General features: G+C 45.0%; 1 protein-coding gene across 4 annotated transcripts in view; it reads right to left on the reverse strand.

Moving 5' to 3' along the window:
- Nucleotides 1–2,049: 2,049 nt before the first annotated feature.
- The window catches only part of ABCA10 (ATP binding cassette subfamily A member 10), a 54,374-nt gene continuing 38,677 nt past the window's right edge, over nt 2,050–17,746 (reverse strand). Inside the window, exons 26-39 of one of the 4 annotated variants that reach the window (XM_070388986.1) lie at nt 15,302–15,418; nt 14,134–14,217; nt 12,051–12,142; nt 11,239–11,359; nt 10,475–10,589; nt 10,014–10,105; nt 8,749–8,927; nt 8,414–8,489; nt 8,249–8,343; nt 7,391–7,510; nt 7,145–7,285; nt 4,520–4,599; nt 3,413–3,468; nt 2,050–3,294 (exon numbers count right to left, since the gene is read on the reverse strand). In XM_070388986.1, coding sequence (XP_070245087.1) covers nt 3,196–3,294; nt 3,413–3,468; nt 4,520–4,599; nt 7,145–7,285; nt 7,391–7,510; nt 8,249–8,343; nt 8,414–8,489; nt 8,749–8,927; nt 10,014–10,105; nt 10,475–10,589; nt 11,239–11,359; nt 12,051–12,142; nt 14,134–14,217; nt 15,302–15,418 — 1,467 coding nt within the window. In that variant the 3' untranslated portion in view covers nt 2,050–3,195. Of the gene's footprint in view, nt 3,295–3,412; nt 3,469–4,519; nt 4,600–7,144; nt 7,286–7,390; nt 7,511–8,248; nt 8,344–8,413; nt 8,490–8,748; nt 8,928–10,013; nt 10,106–10,474; nt 10,593–11,238; nt 11,360–12,050; nt 12,143–14,133; nt 14,218–15,301; nt 15,419–17,746 lie in introns of all 4 variants that reach the window. The other 3 variants (XM_070388985.1, XM_005899331.3, XM_070388987.1) reach the window with 3 other exon arrangements.

Below are 17,746 nucleotides of genomic sequence, written 5' to 3' on the forward strand. Positions count from 1 at the left end.
GGAGGCACGAGGCCAGGCTTTTTTTTTTTTTTTTTACAAAAGATCTATTTATTCATTTCTTTGGCTGCTCCGGCTCTTAGTTGTGGCACTCAGAATCTTTGATCTTTGTGGCGGCGTGCAAACTCTTAGTTCCCTGATCAGGGATGGGACCTGAGCCCCCTGCAGTTGGGAGCACGGAGTCTCAGCCACGGGACCGCCAGGGAAGGCCCCAGGGTCGTTCTTAACAGAGGGCTGACCGTCATTTGTACGGTGGATCCGAGGCCTCGCATTTAGCCTGTGTGCTCTTGGTTGTAAAGACAGTCCAAGTTGAAGCAAAGCCAACCTCAAGCTTCAGCTCTCTGGAATGAGAACTGGGAAAGAGAGGAAGCCAAGGACCACGGAGAGAGGCGAGGAGGCAGGAGGAACAGAGGAGGCCGTGGCATAAGATGAGACTTGAAGTAAACAAGGACTTTAAGCAGAAGGAGGCTGGGCGCAGACACACTGAGCTGGGCACCTGGAGGAGGAGGTCAGCCTGTCATGGCGCACAGCAAGGCTTGGGGGCGCCACTGAGGCCGCACATGCTCCAGGTCAGGGAACGCAGGGCATCTGCCTGCAGGAAGACCTTCAGGCCGGCTCTTAGAGGCCTGCTGCTGTTCTGGGCTACGCCTGGGATTACAACAAGCCCCTCCTTACCTGAGTCAGCAAGTGTGAGTCCAGTTCTTGCCACCGGAGAAACCTAGGAACCCAGGAAATGCTACCAGGCGTAGAGATTTGTGAAATACGAAATCCCCAAAGATGTGGGGATTTTGCAATCAGTTAAGACATCGTGCTGAAAACACGGAGAAGTTCTTCCTACTATTTCCAAACTGTGCCTTCCTGGTGGTCGTACCATGCCCTCTCTGTGGCCATGGGCACCAGCCAGAAAGCCACCATTTTAAGGGCAGAAGGAATGAAGCTGAGCAGAGTTGCATGGTCTCCATTTATAGCAGCACGAAATTTACAAAGTGAAAGTCCAGGGCGCCCTGCTCAAAGCAGCTAAAGAAATCTGCTAGAGGAGGTGACTTTCTCTGACAGCTGACGGTGTTGGCTGGCAAATAGTTGCGTCTGAGGACATCGCACAGCTTGCTGCATCTCTTTTGACCATTTTCCATCTGACTGGAGTGAGAACGTTTGTGGACAGTGGCGGGTGCTGCTTTTCACCGAGCTCCTCTTTTAAGGAACCAGACACTGTGCCACCAACAGGCGTGGGTGACACTGCAGCTCGGCCCCCGCCTCCTGCTGCTGGCGACCCTTCAGCTCTGCCGTCCCCACCTCCGTCTCCCTGGTCAGTGGCTCATCCTGCCCGTTCACTGATGGCAGCCTGTGTGCCAGCTGTCATACGGTACCACTGCACTTTTCAACGTTCTGTGCTGTATGATTAAAAGCGCTTTACTTTTGTTTTTAATGTATTATTTGTGTGAAAAGTATTATAAACCTGCTACAGTACAGGACTGTACAGATGACTGTGTTAGTTGGGTACCTAGGCTGCCTGTGTTGGACTTTTGAACAAATTGGATGTACGAACATGCTCTTGGAATGGAACTCATTCGCATCCAGGGGACTAACTGTAATGTATATGAAATAACATCTGGCTTGAAATACATGTCAAATTTTTATGCACGCTTCGAGCACTCTCCCAGGTCAGGAGGAAGCTGCTGCTCTTCACTGCACTCCTCGTTTGACCAATGGTGATGATCCATCACAGCCACGAAACAAATCCCCCCAGTAGCGGTGGAAAGAGCCGTTTGTAAGAGTCTAGGCAAGGGGACAAATCTTACCTCTAGGTCAGTGCCAAGCTGGAGACAAAGGAGCTGACCACAGAGCAGATAAGAGAGGTCAGCAGGTGAGCAAAGTCAGAGTCAAGGAGCCTGAGATGACAATTTCCTGTTGCTTCCTTGGCTTGCAAGCCGAGGACGGACACTGACTTTTTCTACGGGTCAGAGAACAGAGAGCAAAGTCTCACAGAGCAGAGAGCTAAGAGTTGATATCTGAGCTCCGTACTCTTAAGACTGTATCAAATGAGACTTCAACGCAGCTCATCCCAGCTTTATTTATAAATGTGCATGGAACCAGACTGTCAGGGAACAGGAAAAAGGCTGACATGGTAGAACACCAGAGGAATGCCATCAAGTTGCTACAGAATGCAGAAGGGTTATAACGACATGGGAGACATCCCGGAAATGTAAGTGAGAAGTATAAAGAATTACTAGGCTCACTGATGCCAACTTCGAAAAAGTACTCCTGAAAAGCATGTTGAACATAGGTCAGCCAAAATATTTACTGTGGTTTTACTACAGATTCCCGTAATCTTCACTCACATAATTTCTATACACCCTGAAACCAGCATTTATTCATTTTATAATCAGATTATATGATTAAGTCTAAAAGTTATGCTGTGTCCTTTCATCTATCAGCTTTTTAGATCTTCTGACAGTCCATGTCACATTAAGTTGGTACTTAAGTAAATCACTGGAGAAGGAAATGGCACCCCACTCCAGTACTCTTGCCTGGAAAATCCCATGGATGGAGGAGCCTGGTAGGCTACAGTCCATGGGGTCGCAAAGAGTCGGACACAACTGAGCAACTTCACTCACTTAAGTAAATAATGCTTTAAAAAGATTAAAGCTTAAAGTCTAGGGTTATAAAAAGCCTAAAAGATTTTATTTGTAACACGTGCTGAGCAGTCAGCCTTATTGAACAACACAGCACATGTTAACATCATGTGATTTATGAATTAAACACAAAACAGGCCTGATCAGTGTAGGGTCTGATTACATTAACTTTGTCTGCTGCGTTTCCCTATCTTTGCCTCTTCTCTCCATTCTAAAATTTAAAAAGCCATTTAAAACCCAATCACGGGATTTCCCTGGAGATCCAGTGGTTAAGACTTCTCCTTCCGATAGAGGGGGTGTGGGTTCCATCCCTGGTCTGGGAGCAGATAGCCCACATGACACAGGGGCAAGAAACCCAAACGTAAAACAGAAGCAGTACTGTAACAAATTCAATAAGATCTTTAAAAATGGTCCACATCAAATAAAAAATATAAAAAGCCTTAACCGTTATTGAATGTCTGAACTACTGAATGCTCTGTTAACTTCAGAACAAGAGCTTCTTCTACAGTTATGGGAACTGAGGATGCAGTGAGAGCTAACATCTGACACGAGGAGGTTCAGGGTCTTAAGACTCTTCCTGCGGCAGAAGTTTCCATCTGACTGTCGTATCCACGTCATCATCCAAATTCCCCAGCTCCTGCTCTTTGGAGAGTTCTAAGAATACCTAAGTCAGAGAAAATAAAGAAGGCAACGACCATGTCAGGGTGTTTCTGAAAGGTGAGGGTGCCCTGAGACTCACACAAAGATGCCCTAGGTTGATGCTCGAGGGTTGAAAACCTCACCTGCTCCAAGGTGGCCTGGGAAAGGCTGTATTCTTCCAGGTCGAAGGCCTGTTTCACTGCGAGTAAAGGGGCTGACGTTAGGGTCTGCACATTTGTCATCAGAAGTATTTTCAAAGCCAGCAACGTTAACAGCAACTTCGAATTCAGGAGATACTTTAGGATATGGGCCAAGTAAACTGCATTTTCTTGAAGGATAAATTAAAGAGTGCTGATACGGCTAGTCAAAAGAGCACTGCATCCCCGTGTAAACGACCTGTAAGCCTCCCTCTCGTTACCGAGAACCGTGTGGCTCTTTCAGCGTGCGGCCTTCTGAGGCTCTGTGCCTGTGTGCTTTGGCCTCCAAATCAACTGCTGAGCATCGCTTTGTTGTTGTGTAGTGCTTACGTCGTGTAGTGCTTACGTCGTGTCCGGCTCTTTGCGACGCCGTGGACCGCAGCGCGCCAGGCTCCCCGCCCTTCACTGTCTCCCGCAGTGAGTCAGTGATGCACCTAAGCGCCTCAGCCTCTGCTCCTGGTCTGTATTTACAGATCCACGGAGTGCACTCCCTGCTGGTCCCGTTCAGTAAACGCCATGCTTCTCACATGTCAAGGTACCAGAAACACCCAGCGTGAGCTGTGCTCAGCGCCTCTGACGCCAGTTAAGAACTGCCTCTCCGACCCTGACTCGCCAGTCTCATCCCTGCATGTTTTCAGTCGTCCCAGCACTGACATAAGCACACGGATCAGTGGAGTAGAAGGTATCCACAGTTAGATTGAATCCGTGGCTCCAAGCTTCTGCTCTTGTGCCTCTGACTTTGACAAACCTGGAGCTGCCAGAAGCTCGTCTTGGTGTTCTTTGGGATGCCACAATGATAATTATGCTCCAATGGTATGCAAGGGAACCAGGACAGAGTGTTCTGACTTATTTCCTCGTGAGCAGAGGGGGAATCGGGTGGCATGAAGCCAAGTCTAGGGTCGCCCATGCATTCCCTTTAAGATTTTTAAGACTATTCTAGGGGAAATTTTCCAAGGCTTGACTGATGCTATACGTTTTGTCCTTGAAGTTATGTGATATCCATTCCATATGAAAATATTTCCAGTACATTAAGTTTCAACAGTCTAAACTCACCTGCCTCTAATTTGGAAAAGGTCTGAGACAGAGGGTGGACATCCTCTATGGCTAATTTATATGCCATCACGAACGAATATCTGGGAGGAGGAAAGAGGGAGAGTTACTATCCTTCAACATTACAATACTGGGAAGGTCTTGACAGCTAAAATAACCAAAGAATTTTTTAAACGTTTCCTTTAAATAAAAGGCGAATAGTTTAATTTGATAAAACATGAATCTGAGCCAAAAAATTATCTTTCGTCATAAAAATCTGATTAGGACAAAAATCTGCTTGCCCCTAACTTACTGTTCAAGATAAATTCTGAAAAATCACTCTGATACACTTTCACACTTGGCCTGTGGTGTCTTTCTTTTGTATTTTATTTCTTACTCTCAAAAGCCAATCTTTCTATGCTCCCTGGAACCTTTTAATCAAATTTTATTCTTTTCAATCTTTTGTACAAGAATTAAAATTTGTAGAGCTCTCTCCCTTTAAAAAATTCTTCCCTGACCTCTAGCCTTCCCAAATATGTCCATCCGGGACCTCATGTTGCACAATTCAGTGAACATTCTTTGGTCCTTCTCCTTTAGACTTCTCAAAAGAATCAAATTCACACACACTTAATAACTTTCTCCTTTTTATTTATTACGTCCTTGGGGGTTTTTAAGTTAATTTTCACTGGAGACAGTTCTTTACACTGTTGTTAGTCTTTGCTGTGCAGCAGAATGAATCAGCCTCATATGGATACAGATCCTATCCCCTCTGGTTTGCATTTCTTTCCCATTAGATCACCACAGAGCACTGAGTAGGGTTCCCCGTGATCTTCAGTAGGTTCTCATTAATTGTCTATTTTATACATACTATCAGTCATCTCCCTGATTCACCCCACAGCCCCTTCCCCCTTGAAGAGAAAAGTAAATATTGTACATTAACGCATGTACGTGGAATCTAGAAAAATGGTACAGATGAGCCTATTTGCAGAGCAGACACAGAGACACAGATATAGAGAACAAATGTACAGATGAACCTATTTGCAGAGCAGACACAGAGACACACATGTAGAGAACAAATGTACAGACACCTATATGCAGAGCAGAAACAGGGACACAGGTAGAGAACAAATGTGCAGACATCTCTTTACACATCATGGATATGAGCTTTCTCTCCGTCTTCTGCGCACAGAGCTCACTCTTGAGTGTTTACACGTGATGTTTTCTCAAAAGAGTGACTCTTATCCCCATTCTTCCACCGGCCAAACCTGCTCAGCCTTAAAGTCCACCCTTAACCCTCATTCATTTGCATCTTCCTTTGCTAATACTCTTTCCTCAAAAGGACTCAAGCACCGTAAGAACCTCGTCTATCTATCTAGTCCATACACAGTGTCCAGCCTCCAGCATGATATGTGCTCATAAGTAATAGTTTTTAAAAAGAGTAGTAGTATGTAAGAAAACTGTACACCTTTCAATGAAATTCTGGCTCAGTCTGCTATTCACATGGGTTTGCTTATCTTTATTTGTAACTCACAGCTGACCTCACGCAACTTTAAAGGAACCATTCCATTCTCCAGGGGGATCTTCCCATCCTGGGGATCTTCCCATCCCAGGGACTGAAACTGGATTTCCTACATGGCGGGCAGATTCTTTACCATCTGAGCCACGAGGGAAGCCCAAAGGAACTATAGGGAGGATCAAATTATTTATAGTCAATTAATTTAAGATAGAGTCAGGGAAGTTCCCTGTGGTCCAGGGTTTAGGAATCCACCCTGCAATGCAGGGGGGCTCAGGTTTGATCCCTGATTGGGGAACTAAGATCCCACATGCCTAGGAGCAACTAAGCCCACGAGCCAAAGCTAGAGTCCTCGGGCCACAACAAAGAGTCCACTCGAGTCGGGGAAGAGCCCGTGGGCTGTCACTAAGAGCTGACGGGGCCAAAGAGGTTAGTGGGAGAGATAAATCCAAACCCCAATTGGAGCAGGAAACTGCAACCCACTCCAGCATTCCTGCCTGCAGAATCCCCAGGGACATCTTAAACCACCCCCCCCCCCATTAAGGCAAAGTCAGCCTTTCTGAGGCATGTGAGTCTGTTCGAGCTCTTGGTGTGATTTCGTATTTGGTAAAATGTTATAGACTGATACAGAATTTTCATTGTCTGTTTAAAAAAACCATTAAATTGATGATCAAGCTTGTACTTTCCCCCTAATCTCTGTCATTCTACAGTTTACACACACACATGGACACGCATACTGTCCACCCATTAATACGAAACACTCACTGAGAATAACTTTCAGGTGTTGTCTGTCTCCTGTGTGTCCTTGTTGCTGTTTAGCTGCTCAGTCATGTCTGACTCTTTGCGACCCCATGGACCGTAGCCCGCTGGACTCCTCTGTCCATGGGATTCCCCAGGCAAGAATACTGGAGAGGGTTGCCATTTCCTCCTCCAGGGGATCTTCCCGACCCGGGGATCAAAGCCCACATCGCAGGCGGACTCTTTACGGCTGGGCGGCGAGGGAGGCCCCTCCCTCCTTCCTAGTGGCCCCTCCACAGCCTGTTTGTAACCGACAGGCCGCCGGGGCTCCCTCTTCCCATCCTCTGGACGACCGAGGCCGTGGGTGCTGGAGGCCTCACACCTGGGGCGGCCCTCACCTCTGCTGCCGAGCAGCCTGGGGGAAGAGCTTGAGAATCTCCGTGTGCAGAGGCTCCACCAGGGTGAGCGCCTTCACCTTCACCTCCAGTAAATAGTCTTTGCCGAACTTGCTTTTCAGATGCTGAACGGAACCAATACACCTGGTCCAGGGAAGGGAAAGAAGAGTTGAAAGACAAGAGACGCCTCCTGGGCTCTCCGCCCCTGCGGATGCGGGGGAGGGGTCCTCGCGCCAGCCAGGCACCCACCTCAGCCTCCCGGACACCATGACGGCCACGCGGTCGCACACGGCCTCCGCCTCGGCCATGGAGTGGGTGGTCAGCAGGGCGCCCCTCGCCGAGCTTTTAACAATGGCCTGGATTGCCTGCCTAGAGACAGAGTAAGGGACTGTTTGCACTTCGAAGGTTATCTGGGAAAATTGATGAACGGGAATGACCAAGGAAGTCTTAACAGAGAATGCTTAGATTATGTTGCAAGAAAAAAAAAATCTTTGGAGAGAAAGAAGAAAAATTGTCGTGTGTTAGGTAATTATATCACCAAGTCAACAGGCTCTTAGAATGAAAAGCAGATGTTTTAAAAGTGTGCCTGACTCGGTGTTTGTTTGAAGAGCAGGAGAACACCACACTGCAGGGTTTTCAACGACTGAAAAATAAATCAGGAAGAAAGAGGCAGCGGGAGGACCAGCAAGAGAAAGAAGTCTATGGAGCGCCTTCAAGAGCCCATTTGATTCTTAAAATGTCAATTTTTGTCTTCCTTGAGGAAATCTGAGTGAGTGAGTGATAGTTGCTCAGTCGGGTCCGACTCTTTGTGACCCCATGGACTGTAGCCCACCAGGCCCCTCTGTCCGCGGGATTCCCCAGGCAAGAACACTGAAGTGGGTTGCCCTTCCCTTCTCCAGGGGATCCTCCAGACCCAGGGATAGAACCCGGGTCTCCTGCATTGCAGGAAGATTCTTTACCATCTGAGCCATCAATATGTTGAATTTCAGTGAATCAAACAATACAGGGTCTGAGCCTCAAAGGTCAGTGGAGAAAACGTGAAACCTCAATGAGCCATTGCTCCAGACTTAGACGGTTGACACCGACACTTCATATGACGCCCCTCACCACATCTGCAGCTGCCCCTCGGGGTCCATCCCTGTGGTCGGCTCGTCTAGGAGCAGCAGAGCCGGGCTCCCCAGGACGCTCAGCGCGAACCTCAGCTGCAACAGAGAGGAGCCGCGTCGGCGCCAGCCTGGGTGCGCGCGGGGGCGGGGGGCGGCCTGGTCCTACCTTTCTCTTGGCCCCCTCGGGTAAGGCCTTGGCGGGGAGCGCCATCTGGTCCTGTAGCTTCAGCGCATCCGCCAGCCTGCGGGAAGCACTCTGATTACGTCCGTGCCTAAAACATCTAGGGCACCCCAGCACTTTCAGTTGGAGAGATGTGCACGAAGCCTCATTCACAGGGCCCCAAACAATACATGTCATGACTTGGTTCTCGTTCAGATTTTCAATCATTTGCATGCAAGTTAGAGGCATGGTTCATCATCTCCTTTTCACATTTCCTTAGTAAGTTCTGTGTCCCCCCTTCCTCCAGCTACAAACCGCGTGCTGGAGGCTTCGCATCACACCTTGAAACGCTGAGAGCAGCCTCCTCTTTGGTCAGGCCTTTCACGGCCGAGTACAAGTCCAGGTGTTCTCGGACCGTGAGGTCGGGCCACAGCACGTCCTCCTGTGGACAGTACCCCAGATGCCTGAAGCCGCCGCCTGCCTGTCGCGTCGGAGGTGTTCCGCTGTCCCTGAAAACCACCTGCATCGAACAGCAAAGGTCAGCGTCACCTGCCTGCCGCTTTGACCCTCCTCCCACTGCTGAAGGAGGGAGAAACGACCATTCAGCCACAGCCCTTCTTCAGCATGCAAGAGGAGTTTTATAAATTCATCTGTTTATTCTTTTTTTTTTCTTAAATCATTTGACGCTGGAGAGAGTGTGGAGAAAAGTGAACCTTCTTACACTGCTGGTGGGAATGCAAGCTCGTGCAGCCACTACGGAAGACAGTATGGAGGCTCCTCGGAAAACGTAAAGGACAATTACCATGTGGTCCAGCAATCGAAGTCCTGGGCGTATACCCAGATGAAATTATCATAAAAAAAAATACCTGCAGCCCTATGTTCAGAGCAGCGCTAGTCACAACAGCCAAGACATGGAGACAACCTCCGTGTCCATCAACAGAGGAGCAGACAGAGAGGATGGGGCACGCACGTACGATGGATGTGCAGCCTCGAAAAGGAACGAAAGAATGCCGTGCGCAGCAGCGTGGATGCAACTGCAGATTATTTCACTAAGTCAAGTCAGTCACAGAGAGAAAAACAAATATCACACAGTAGCACATATGTGTGAAATCTCAAATACGGCACCAATAAACTTATCTAGAGACTCACAGACATAGAGGGCAGACTGTGATTGTCAAGGAGGACGTGGGGAGGGAGAGGGTGAACTGGGAGTCTGGGGTTGGTATAAGCAAACTATATACATATATAAATATATTCACAGGATGGCTAAACGAGGTCCTGCTGGAGCACAGGGAACTATATACAACGTGATAAACCATAATGGAAAAGAGTGTCAAAAAAAAGAGTGTATATATGTGTATAACTGAGTCACACTGCTGGAGAGGGAAGTCCGGTGTGCTGCAGTCCCCGGGGTCGCAAAGGGCCGGACATGACCAGGCGACTGAACTGCACTGCTGTATGGCAGATATCGGCACAGCACTAAATCAGCTATACTTCAGTAAAACATAAACCATTTGACTGACTGATGAGAACAACAGAAGAGGCTGCTGACACTGAACAGGACATTCCCCCGGCCGTGAGCTGGGCTGCCCCCCACGCCACGTACCACTCCCGCGGTCGGCTTTGTGTCTCCAGTTATCATCTTAATACAAGTGCTCTTCCCAGCTCCATTGTGCCCCAGCAGTCCCAGTACTTCACCTGGAAAAAGGCTCACCATCACTTTCTGTTCTTAAAAAATCGGCTAACCCAAAATCACTTAGCTCAGGAATGTTTGAAATAAAATAGCATTTTCAGACAGCACCTCTGTCATTTCTATGTGAATGAAAAGACTGCGGATTTACATGAGAAGAGTTTGGACATCTGGATCTAAGATAAGTTGGTTTTCTTGACATTTGATCTGGGACAGGATTTTGAAATAAAAACGTCTCTCTGCCAGCAAGTCAAGTATTTTTATAATTACATGTTAACTGAGATATATGAACAGACTGAAAGAATGAAAAGCATTCCCTTCCTAGTGCTAAAACTAGAGAATAAGGAACATCCTAATAAACAATACATTATCCAAACCTTTGTTAATACAGAAGGAAACATTCCGAACGGCTGTTTTCGTCTTTCTTGCTGAAAAGCACCTTTTCTTTTCCTGTTTATATTCCTTGTGTAAACAGCTTGCCATTATTACTGGCTTCTAGAAAACATGGGAGAGCATGATTTTCCTCTTAAATATTTCATATTTTGCGCATTCATGTTTCAACTTTCATTTCCTAGGCTACGAATTTAACCAGATTTTTTGTGCCAATAGTAATTCAGCCTCTTGTTTCAAATAAAACCCTCAAATGTACATTTACGCTTGAGGACTTCTTTATCAACTTCTTATGAAACTAATTCCTAAGCAAATGTTATTTCCTTTGTGTTACGCTAACCTTGCCTTTGGCATTAATTGCCCTCCTTATTAATTTTAATGCAGTATGAATTCACCTACGCTTTTTCATACGCTATTTAGAATTATTGACATGACAATTTCAATATATAGCAAAATGGAATTGAAACTCTTCAAGGTGTGGGATTTTGTTAAAAATTGATAAAGAATATCAGAATTCTTGAACTGCTCTGATGAATGAAGATTAAAATCCACCAAAAAAATCGAAGAAGAGAAAATTAAGAGCGAAGACTGGATAAATCCTTCAAAAGGTAACGACCTGAATATGAGCTACAAACGGAAGGACTGAGGATGCAATCGCAAGTTTTCACACTAAAAGCCAGCACTCTGTCCACTCTACAAGACAAGCTGACTATTTCAGTACTTCACCAGCGGCCCAGTTGCTTGTTCTCACCTCATCCAAGCTGGACGCAGTGAGTGCATTCGCCGTTTTCACCCTTTCCGTTTGAACGTCTTCATCCTCTTCTTCCGGTTCTTCTGGGTTTGGACGATATTCCCCTCTTCTTGGAGAGATTCTACAGAGAAAATAAAAACATTAAAATGAAATTCTAACTGTACAACCACTACCAGGAGAATATGGCTTCAATGATTTAATTCTTTTTCTCTGTTTTACAGGAATGTAAATGATTACATAATGACGAACAGGATTCTCCTTGACAGTAATAACTCCCTCAAGTAGCCAAGTCCCATGAAATACTCTTTGACTATTTATTCTCTTTAAAACTTTTTATCCCATCCATCGACCAGCTCTTTAAATCCTCTCAAATACAGACTTAGTCTTTTCAGTCTGTTACCACCTAGGTCATCATCCCGTTGCATCATAAACGATCACCATAACTGGCCTCTCTCGCCTTTTCAGAACATTTCACAATGAGCTCATTTTTCATTCCTGCGTCTTCTACTCAGAGACCTGTTCTTCCCATAAGCGGGAGAAAAAACAACGCTTGAAGCTTAACCACTGCGTGAGCAGCTCACAAGACAAACACCCAACTTGCCCAAAATCACAAGACCCGTGTCGAAACTGTATTACTGCACTCAAAGTAATTCTCATTTTTTTTGTTTTTGTTTTATTTTTTCAGAATAATATTTCCCAGTGGGTCTAGCCGAGAGTTTGGATAGTAAATCCATACTAATAAAATGATGTTAAAAGAACTGCTGTACACATTACATGTTTAAATTATATTCAGATGTTAATGTTCTCCCAACCTGAAAAATGGATCTTTCCTCATTGTTTCTTTTCCATACTTCATTTCCAGGCACCGTATAATAAAAAGAAAAACGATGATCTGAAGGTACGGCTAAAGGCAATGAAAAATGATTAGAATATTAGTATCATCTTGGGATTCAAGCTCCATGGGCGGAATATGCCTTCTGCCATAGGAGATTTGATCATTTTCTTACAAATTTGATAAAAGTCTTATAAAATGCTTCTCACATGGAGAAGTTTCTCAAACCAACCTTATATATGCTGCCTACAAGGGACTCACTTCAGAGCTAAAGACAGATACAGAAGTAAACGGATGGAAAAAGGTATTCCCTGCAACGCAAAGACAGCTCACGTGCAAACGCAGCCACGCTCACATCAGACAAAACAGACTTTAAACAAAGACGGTGATATGAGACAAAGAAGGACATTCAGGACTTAGGGATCAATCAAACAAGAAGAGACGCAACTGTAAATACATAGGCATCCAAAGTAGAAGCGCCTAAATAAAGTAAATGTTAGCAGACACACAAGGAGAAGCGGACGGTAACGCAACGGGAGTGATATGTGATGCGCGCGTGCTCACTCATGTCTGACTCTTTGCCCCCCCGTGGACCGTAGCCTGCCAGGCTCCTCTGTCCGTGGGATTTCCCAGGCAAGAATACTGGGGTGAGAGGATTGCCATTTCCTCCTCCAGGGGACCTTCCCGACCCAGGGATCGAATCCACGGCTCTTACATCTCTTGCACTGCAGGTGGATTCTTTACTACCGTGCCACCTGGGAATCCCCAGGAGCAGGAGACTTTAATGTCTCACTTATATCAATGGACAGATCATCCGGGCAGAAAACAAAGAAACCAGCATTGGCCTTAAGTCATGTATTAGATCAATTGGACTTTATATATACATATAAATTTCATCCCAAAGCAGCAGAATATATTCCTGTCAAGCGCACATGGAACATTCCTGGAACGGAGCACACGCTAGGCCAAAAACCAGGCCCTGAGAAACTGAAGAAAACTGAAATCACAACAAGCATCCTTTTCAACCATGACTCTCTGAGACTAGAAATCAACTATAAGGGGAAAAGTTGCAAAAGACACAACGATGTGGAGGTTAGATAACTGTATAACTTTGGCATTTATTCACGGCCAGCAGAAAACCGCCATGTGTGACGTGTCTCCGTGTACCCGGGTGAAACAAGAGGAACAAACGTTCAGGACACAAACACCCGTGTGCAATGCATACATTTTACACGTTTATGAATTTCTAAACATTTAGAAAATGTTCTCGCTTGTTAAACTCCTTTTCTGCCATGAAGAGAAAACAAGAAGCCTGTGGTCCACTCTTTCCCCCTTTACTCCTCATTTACTATGATGCACAGAAATAATATTTACGTTTCGCTTCAGTATCTTTTCCCAGTAGAAAATTCCACTTACTTTGCTCTCTGTATTCTTGATTATTCAAATTATCTTCTGTTTTAATCCGTATTGAAATGATTTTTAGGCACACACCACCTTTGGTATTTCTTATAAACCCCCTCAAATTGTCTTTGGATACATATATCAGCAATGTATAGTAATAGCAGTAATAACAGCAATCTAGACTTTAGAATTTCTGGTATATACCATACTGTTCTTCCTTAAAAATCCCATGGACAGAGGAGCCTGGTGAGCTACAGTCCACAGGGTCCGAAAGAGTCAGACATGACCGAATGACTAAGCATACACTCTATACAGAAAAATACCTTTAGGTTCTACTACCATTCCATTTGATTATAGAACACAGCGGTGGTGATGGTAGTGGTCGTCACTCAGTCGTGTCCGACTCTCTGCACCCCCACGGACTGTAGCCCGCCAGGCTCCTCTGTCTGTCCATGGGATTTCCCAGGCAAGAATACCGGAGTGGGCTGTCTGCTGCATTGGCAGGCAGATTCTTTACCAGTGAGCCACCCGGGAAGCCCGTAGAAACAGTAAGAGCAGGTATTTGGGCGAGCATTTCAATTTGCCATTCTTTAAATAAGAGCAAGTGCATCATGTGGCTATAAATCCTATGTAGTATATATTCAATAGAAATATTTTCTTACTATGAAGATTGGTAGAATCATTTTACCAGTTGCACTCTTCTCAGAGTCCTGACTCTCGGACCTTCTGTGATACATAGAGGACAACTGTTGAAAAAAGCAAGGGCTGTATGAAATTTCTCTGCATCACGAATATAACGTTCTTATGCTAAATACACCTGTATCACATGACTTGCTGTTTCACAGGACACGAGGGAATGCTCCATGAATTGGGACAAGACTTGTTCTATGACACTAAAATCTGTCGGGAGGTGACACCCTTCCTTGGTTATAATCTCTAGTACTTTCTGTATTCGGACTCTGTGCAGAGCGTGAGTACAAATGTGCTAAGTCACTTCAGTTGTCTCCGACTCTGTGTGACCCCCATGGACTGTAGCCCGCCAGGCTCCTCTGTCCATGGGATTTTCCAGGAAGAATACCGGAGTGGATTGCCATGCCCTCCTGCAGGGGACCTTCCTGACCCAGGGATCAAACCCGCATCTCTTATGTCTCCTGCATTGGCAGGCAAGGCCTTTACCTCTAGCATGACCTGGGAAGCCCCAGTTCTGTGCAGTGGGGATTCACAGTTTCTTTTTAGTGGAAGTGACTGAACACACAAATGTGAAGTGGTTGGGATCTGCTGTCACGTCTCCAGAATTCTCAGCGGTACTTGGATCCTCCCAGAAGTTCCTAACAGTATCTTGCTTCCCTTCCTTCACCAACCACTCACCCCCAAAGCAATCTACTGACTTTTAGTGGTACAAAGAGCATAAAATATCACATCTTCCCTGCAGTCCTCTGTTACAGGGAAAGGTGGAGCTAAGCACAAAAATAATTTCAGATATTTATCAAAATTGAAATGGGAAACTTCCACTTCATGGTGAGAAGAGAGAGTTCTGTAACAGTGGGAAAAACATAATCAGTTACAATCCCGTCTTGGAATTCATAAACCACAGTTGGGTTTCCTGTTGCATTTCTTAATGGATTTACCTGCTCCCTTCCGGGTGTGAATAATGGGTTCTGGGTATTTGAAACTTTTAGCTTCATACAATTTTCATGTCTTCTTTTCAGAATTTACCAGCAATTGAATAATTTCTAAAATTTTATTAAATGTACCTGCTCCCCTATCAGAAAAGATTTAATTAACGAGCTATATGGTCAAGGTAAAAATAAAGTAAGTAAAACTGCTTACCTCTATCATTTGGACAAGAAAAAAAACTGAAGTGCACGAAGGTATTAAAATTATACATATAATTATAATATTTTCAGAATGAGTTAGTCCCAGGAGGATGAGCATAAATAGTGAGATCTAAAGGGAAAAAATCCACAGAAATAATTTGCTCAGTCATATTTAATGTAAGATGTTTTCTATAAGTGATCTGTTTTCCTAGAAAGATACTCCTATTTTCAATTTTCACCTTACGTACAACATCGAGAAGACCGCCTCTTTAAGAAGCATCAAAGTGTCATTACAACTGAGACACATGATTACAGTTAAAGTCTGACATAAACATCTAAAAGCTGCTGCACTATCCGGTATGGACATGCGACAACCATTTAAAAAAGGGACAATAACATTATTTTGCTTTATGAACATCAATCCTTATATGCTTTCAGCACTAGCACACAATTAACTTCTTGTCGAATGGTATATGTAGTACCATAGTTTTAGGAATAACAAGAGAATAAAGAAGGGAATAGAAACTTCTCTTAGCATCTACTATTTACCAAGTACTCTGATGAGCAATTTACCAGCACTGTGATAGCGAATGCTCTTGGAGAGACTCAGTCCTAACCCTGTAAAGTGCTACTGCTTTATATATACATTCTCTGAGTTCAGAGAACTAAACCTCAAAAACCTGAAGTAACTGCGCCCAATATCTTACAGCTATTTAGTGCCGACTTAGAATCCAAACCTGGGCTGTCTGACTCCAGAGCCTAAATTCTTACCCTCCATACTTTTATAAGAAGAGACTGGGGGCTTCCCTGGAGGTGTTAAGACTCTGCTCCCAATGCAGGGGGTCCAGGTTCAATCCCTGGCCCAGGAACTAGATCCCACAAATTGCAATGTAAGATTCTGCATGCTGCAAGAAGACTGAAGATACCATATGCCACTGTGGAAAATTCTTCAAGAGATGAGAATCCCAGACCACCTGACCTGCCTCTTGAGAAACCTGTATGCAAGTCAGGAAGCAATAGTTAAAACTGGACATGGAACAACAGACTGATTCCAAATAGGAAAAGGAGTACGTCAAGGCTGTATATTCACCCTGCTTATTTAACTTATATGCAGAGTACATCATGAGAAACGCTGGGCTGGAAGAAGCACAAGCTGGAATCAAGATTGCTGGGAGAAATATCAAGAACCTCAGATATGCAGATGACACCACCCTTGTGGCAGACAGTGAAGAAGAACTAAAGAGCCTCTTGATGAAAGTGAAAGAGGAGAGTGAAAAAGTCGGCTTAAAGCTCAACATTCAGAAAACGAAGATCATGGCATCTGGTCCCATCACTTCATGGCAAATAGATGGGGAAACAGTGGAAACAGTGGCTGACTTTATTTTGGGGGCTTCAAAATCACTGCAGATGGTGATTGCAGCCATGAAATTAAAAGACGCTTAGTCCTTGGAAGGAAAGTCATGACCAACCTAGACAGCATATTGAAAAGCAGAGATATTACTTTGCCAACAAAGGTCCATCTAGTGAAGGCTATGGTTTTTCCAGTGGTCACATATGGATGTGAGAGTTGGACTATAAAGAAACCTGAGTGCCGAAGAATTGATGCTTTTGAACTGTGGTGTTGGAGAAGACTCTTGAGAGTCCCTTGGACTGCAAGGAGATCCAACCAATCCATCCTAAAGAAGATCAGTCCTGGGTGTTCATTGGAAGGACTGATGCTGAAGCTGAAACTCCAATACTTTGGCCACCTGATGCAAAGAGCTGACTCATTGCAAAAGACCATGATGCTGGGAAAGATTGAGGGCAGGATGAGAAGGGGATGACAGAGGATGAGATGGCTGGATGGCATCACCAACTTGATGGACATGGGTTTGAGAAAACTCCAGGAGTTGGTGATGGACAGGGAGGCCTGGCGTGCTGTGATTCATGGGGTCGCAAGAGTTGGACACGACTGAACTGAACTGAAGACTTGGCATGGCCAAATAAATAAATATTTTTTAAAAATTAGAGATACCAAGGGAACATTTCATGCAAAGATGGGTACAATAAAGGATAGAAATGCTGTGGACCTAACAGAAGCAGAAGATATTAAGAAGAGGTGGCAAGAATACACAGAACTATACAAAAAAGGTCTTAATGACCTGGATAACCACAGTGGTGTGATCACTCAGCTAGAGCCAGACATGCTGGAGTGCGAAGTCAAGTGGGCCTTAGGAACCATTCCCACGAAAAAAGCTAGTGGATGTGATGGAATTCCAGCTAAGCTATTTCAAATCCTAAAAGAAGCTGCTGCTAAGTGCTGCACTCAATATTCCAGCAAATTTGGGAAACTCAGCAGTGGCCACAGGACTAGAAAAGGTCAGTTTTCATTCCAATCCCAAAGAAGGGCAATGCCAAAGAATTCAAACTATCTCACAACTGCACTCATTTCACATGATAAGCAAGGTAATGCTCAAAA

Source organism: Bos mutus, chromosome 19, assembly GCF_027580195.1.
Source record: "Bos mutus isolate GX-2022 chromosome 19, NWIPB_WYAK_1.1, whole genome shotgun sequence".
In the NCBI taxonomy this organism is placed as follows: Eukaryota; Metazoa; Chordata; class Mammalia; order Artiodactyla; family Bovidae; genus Bos; species Bos mutus.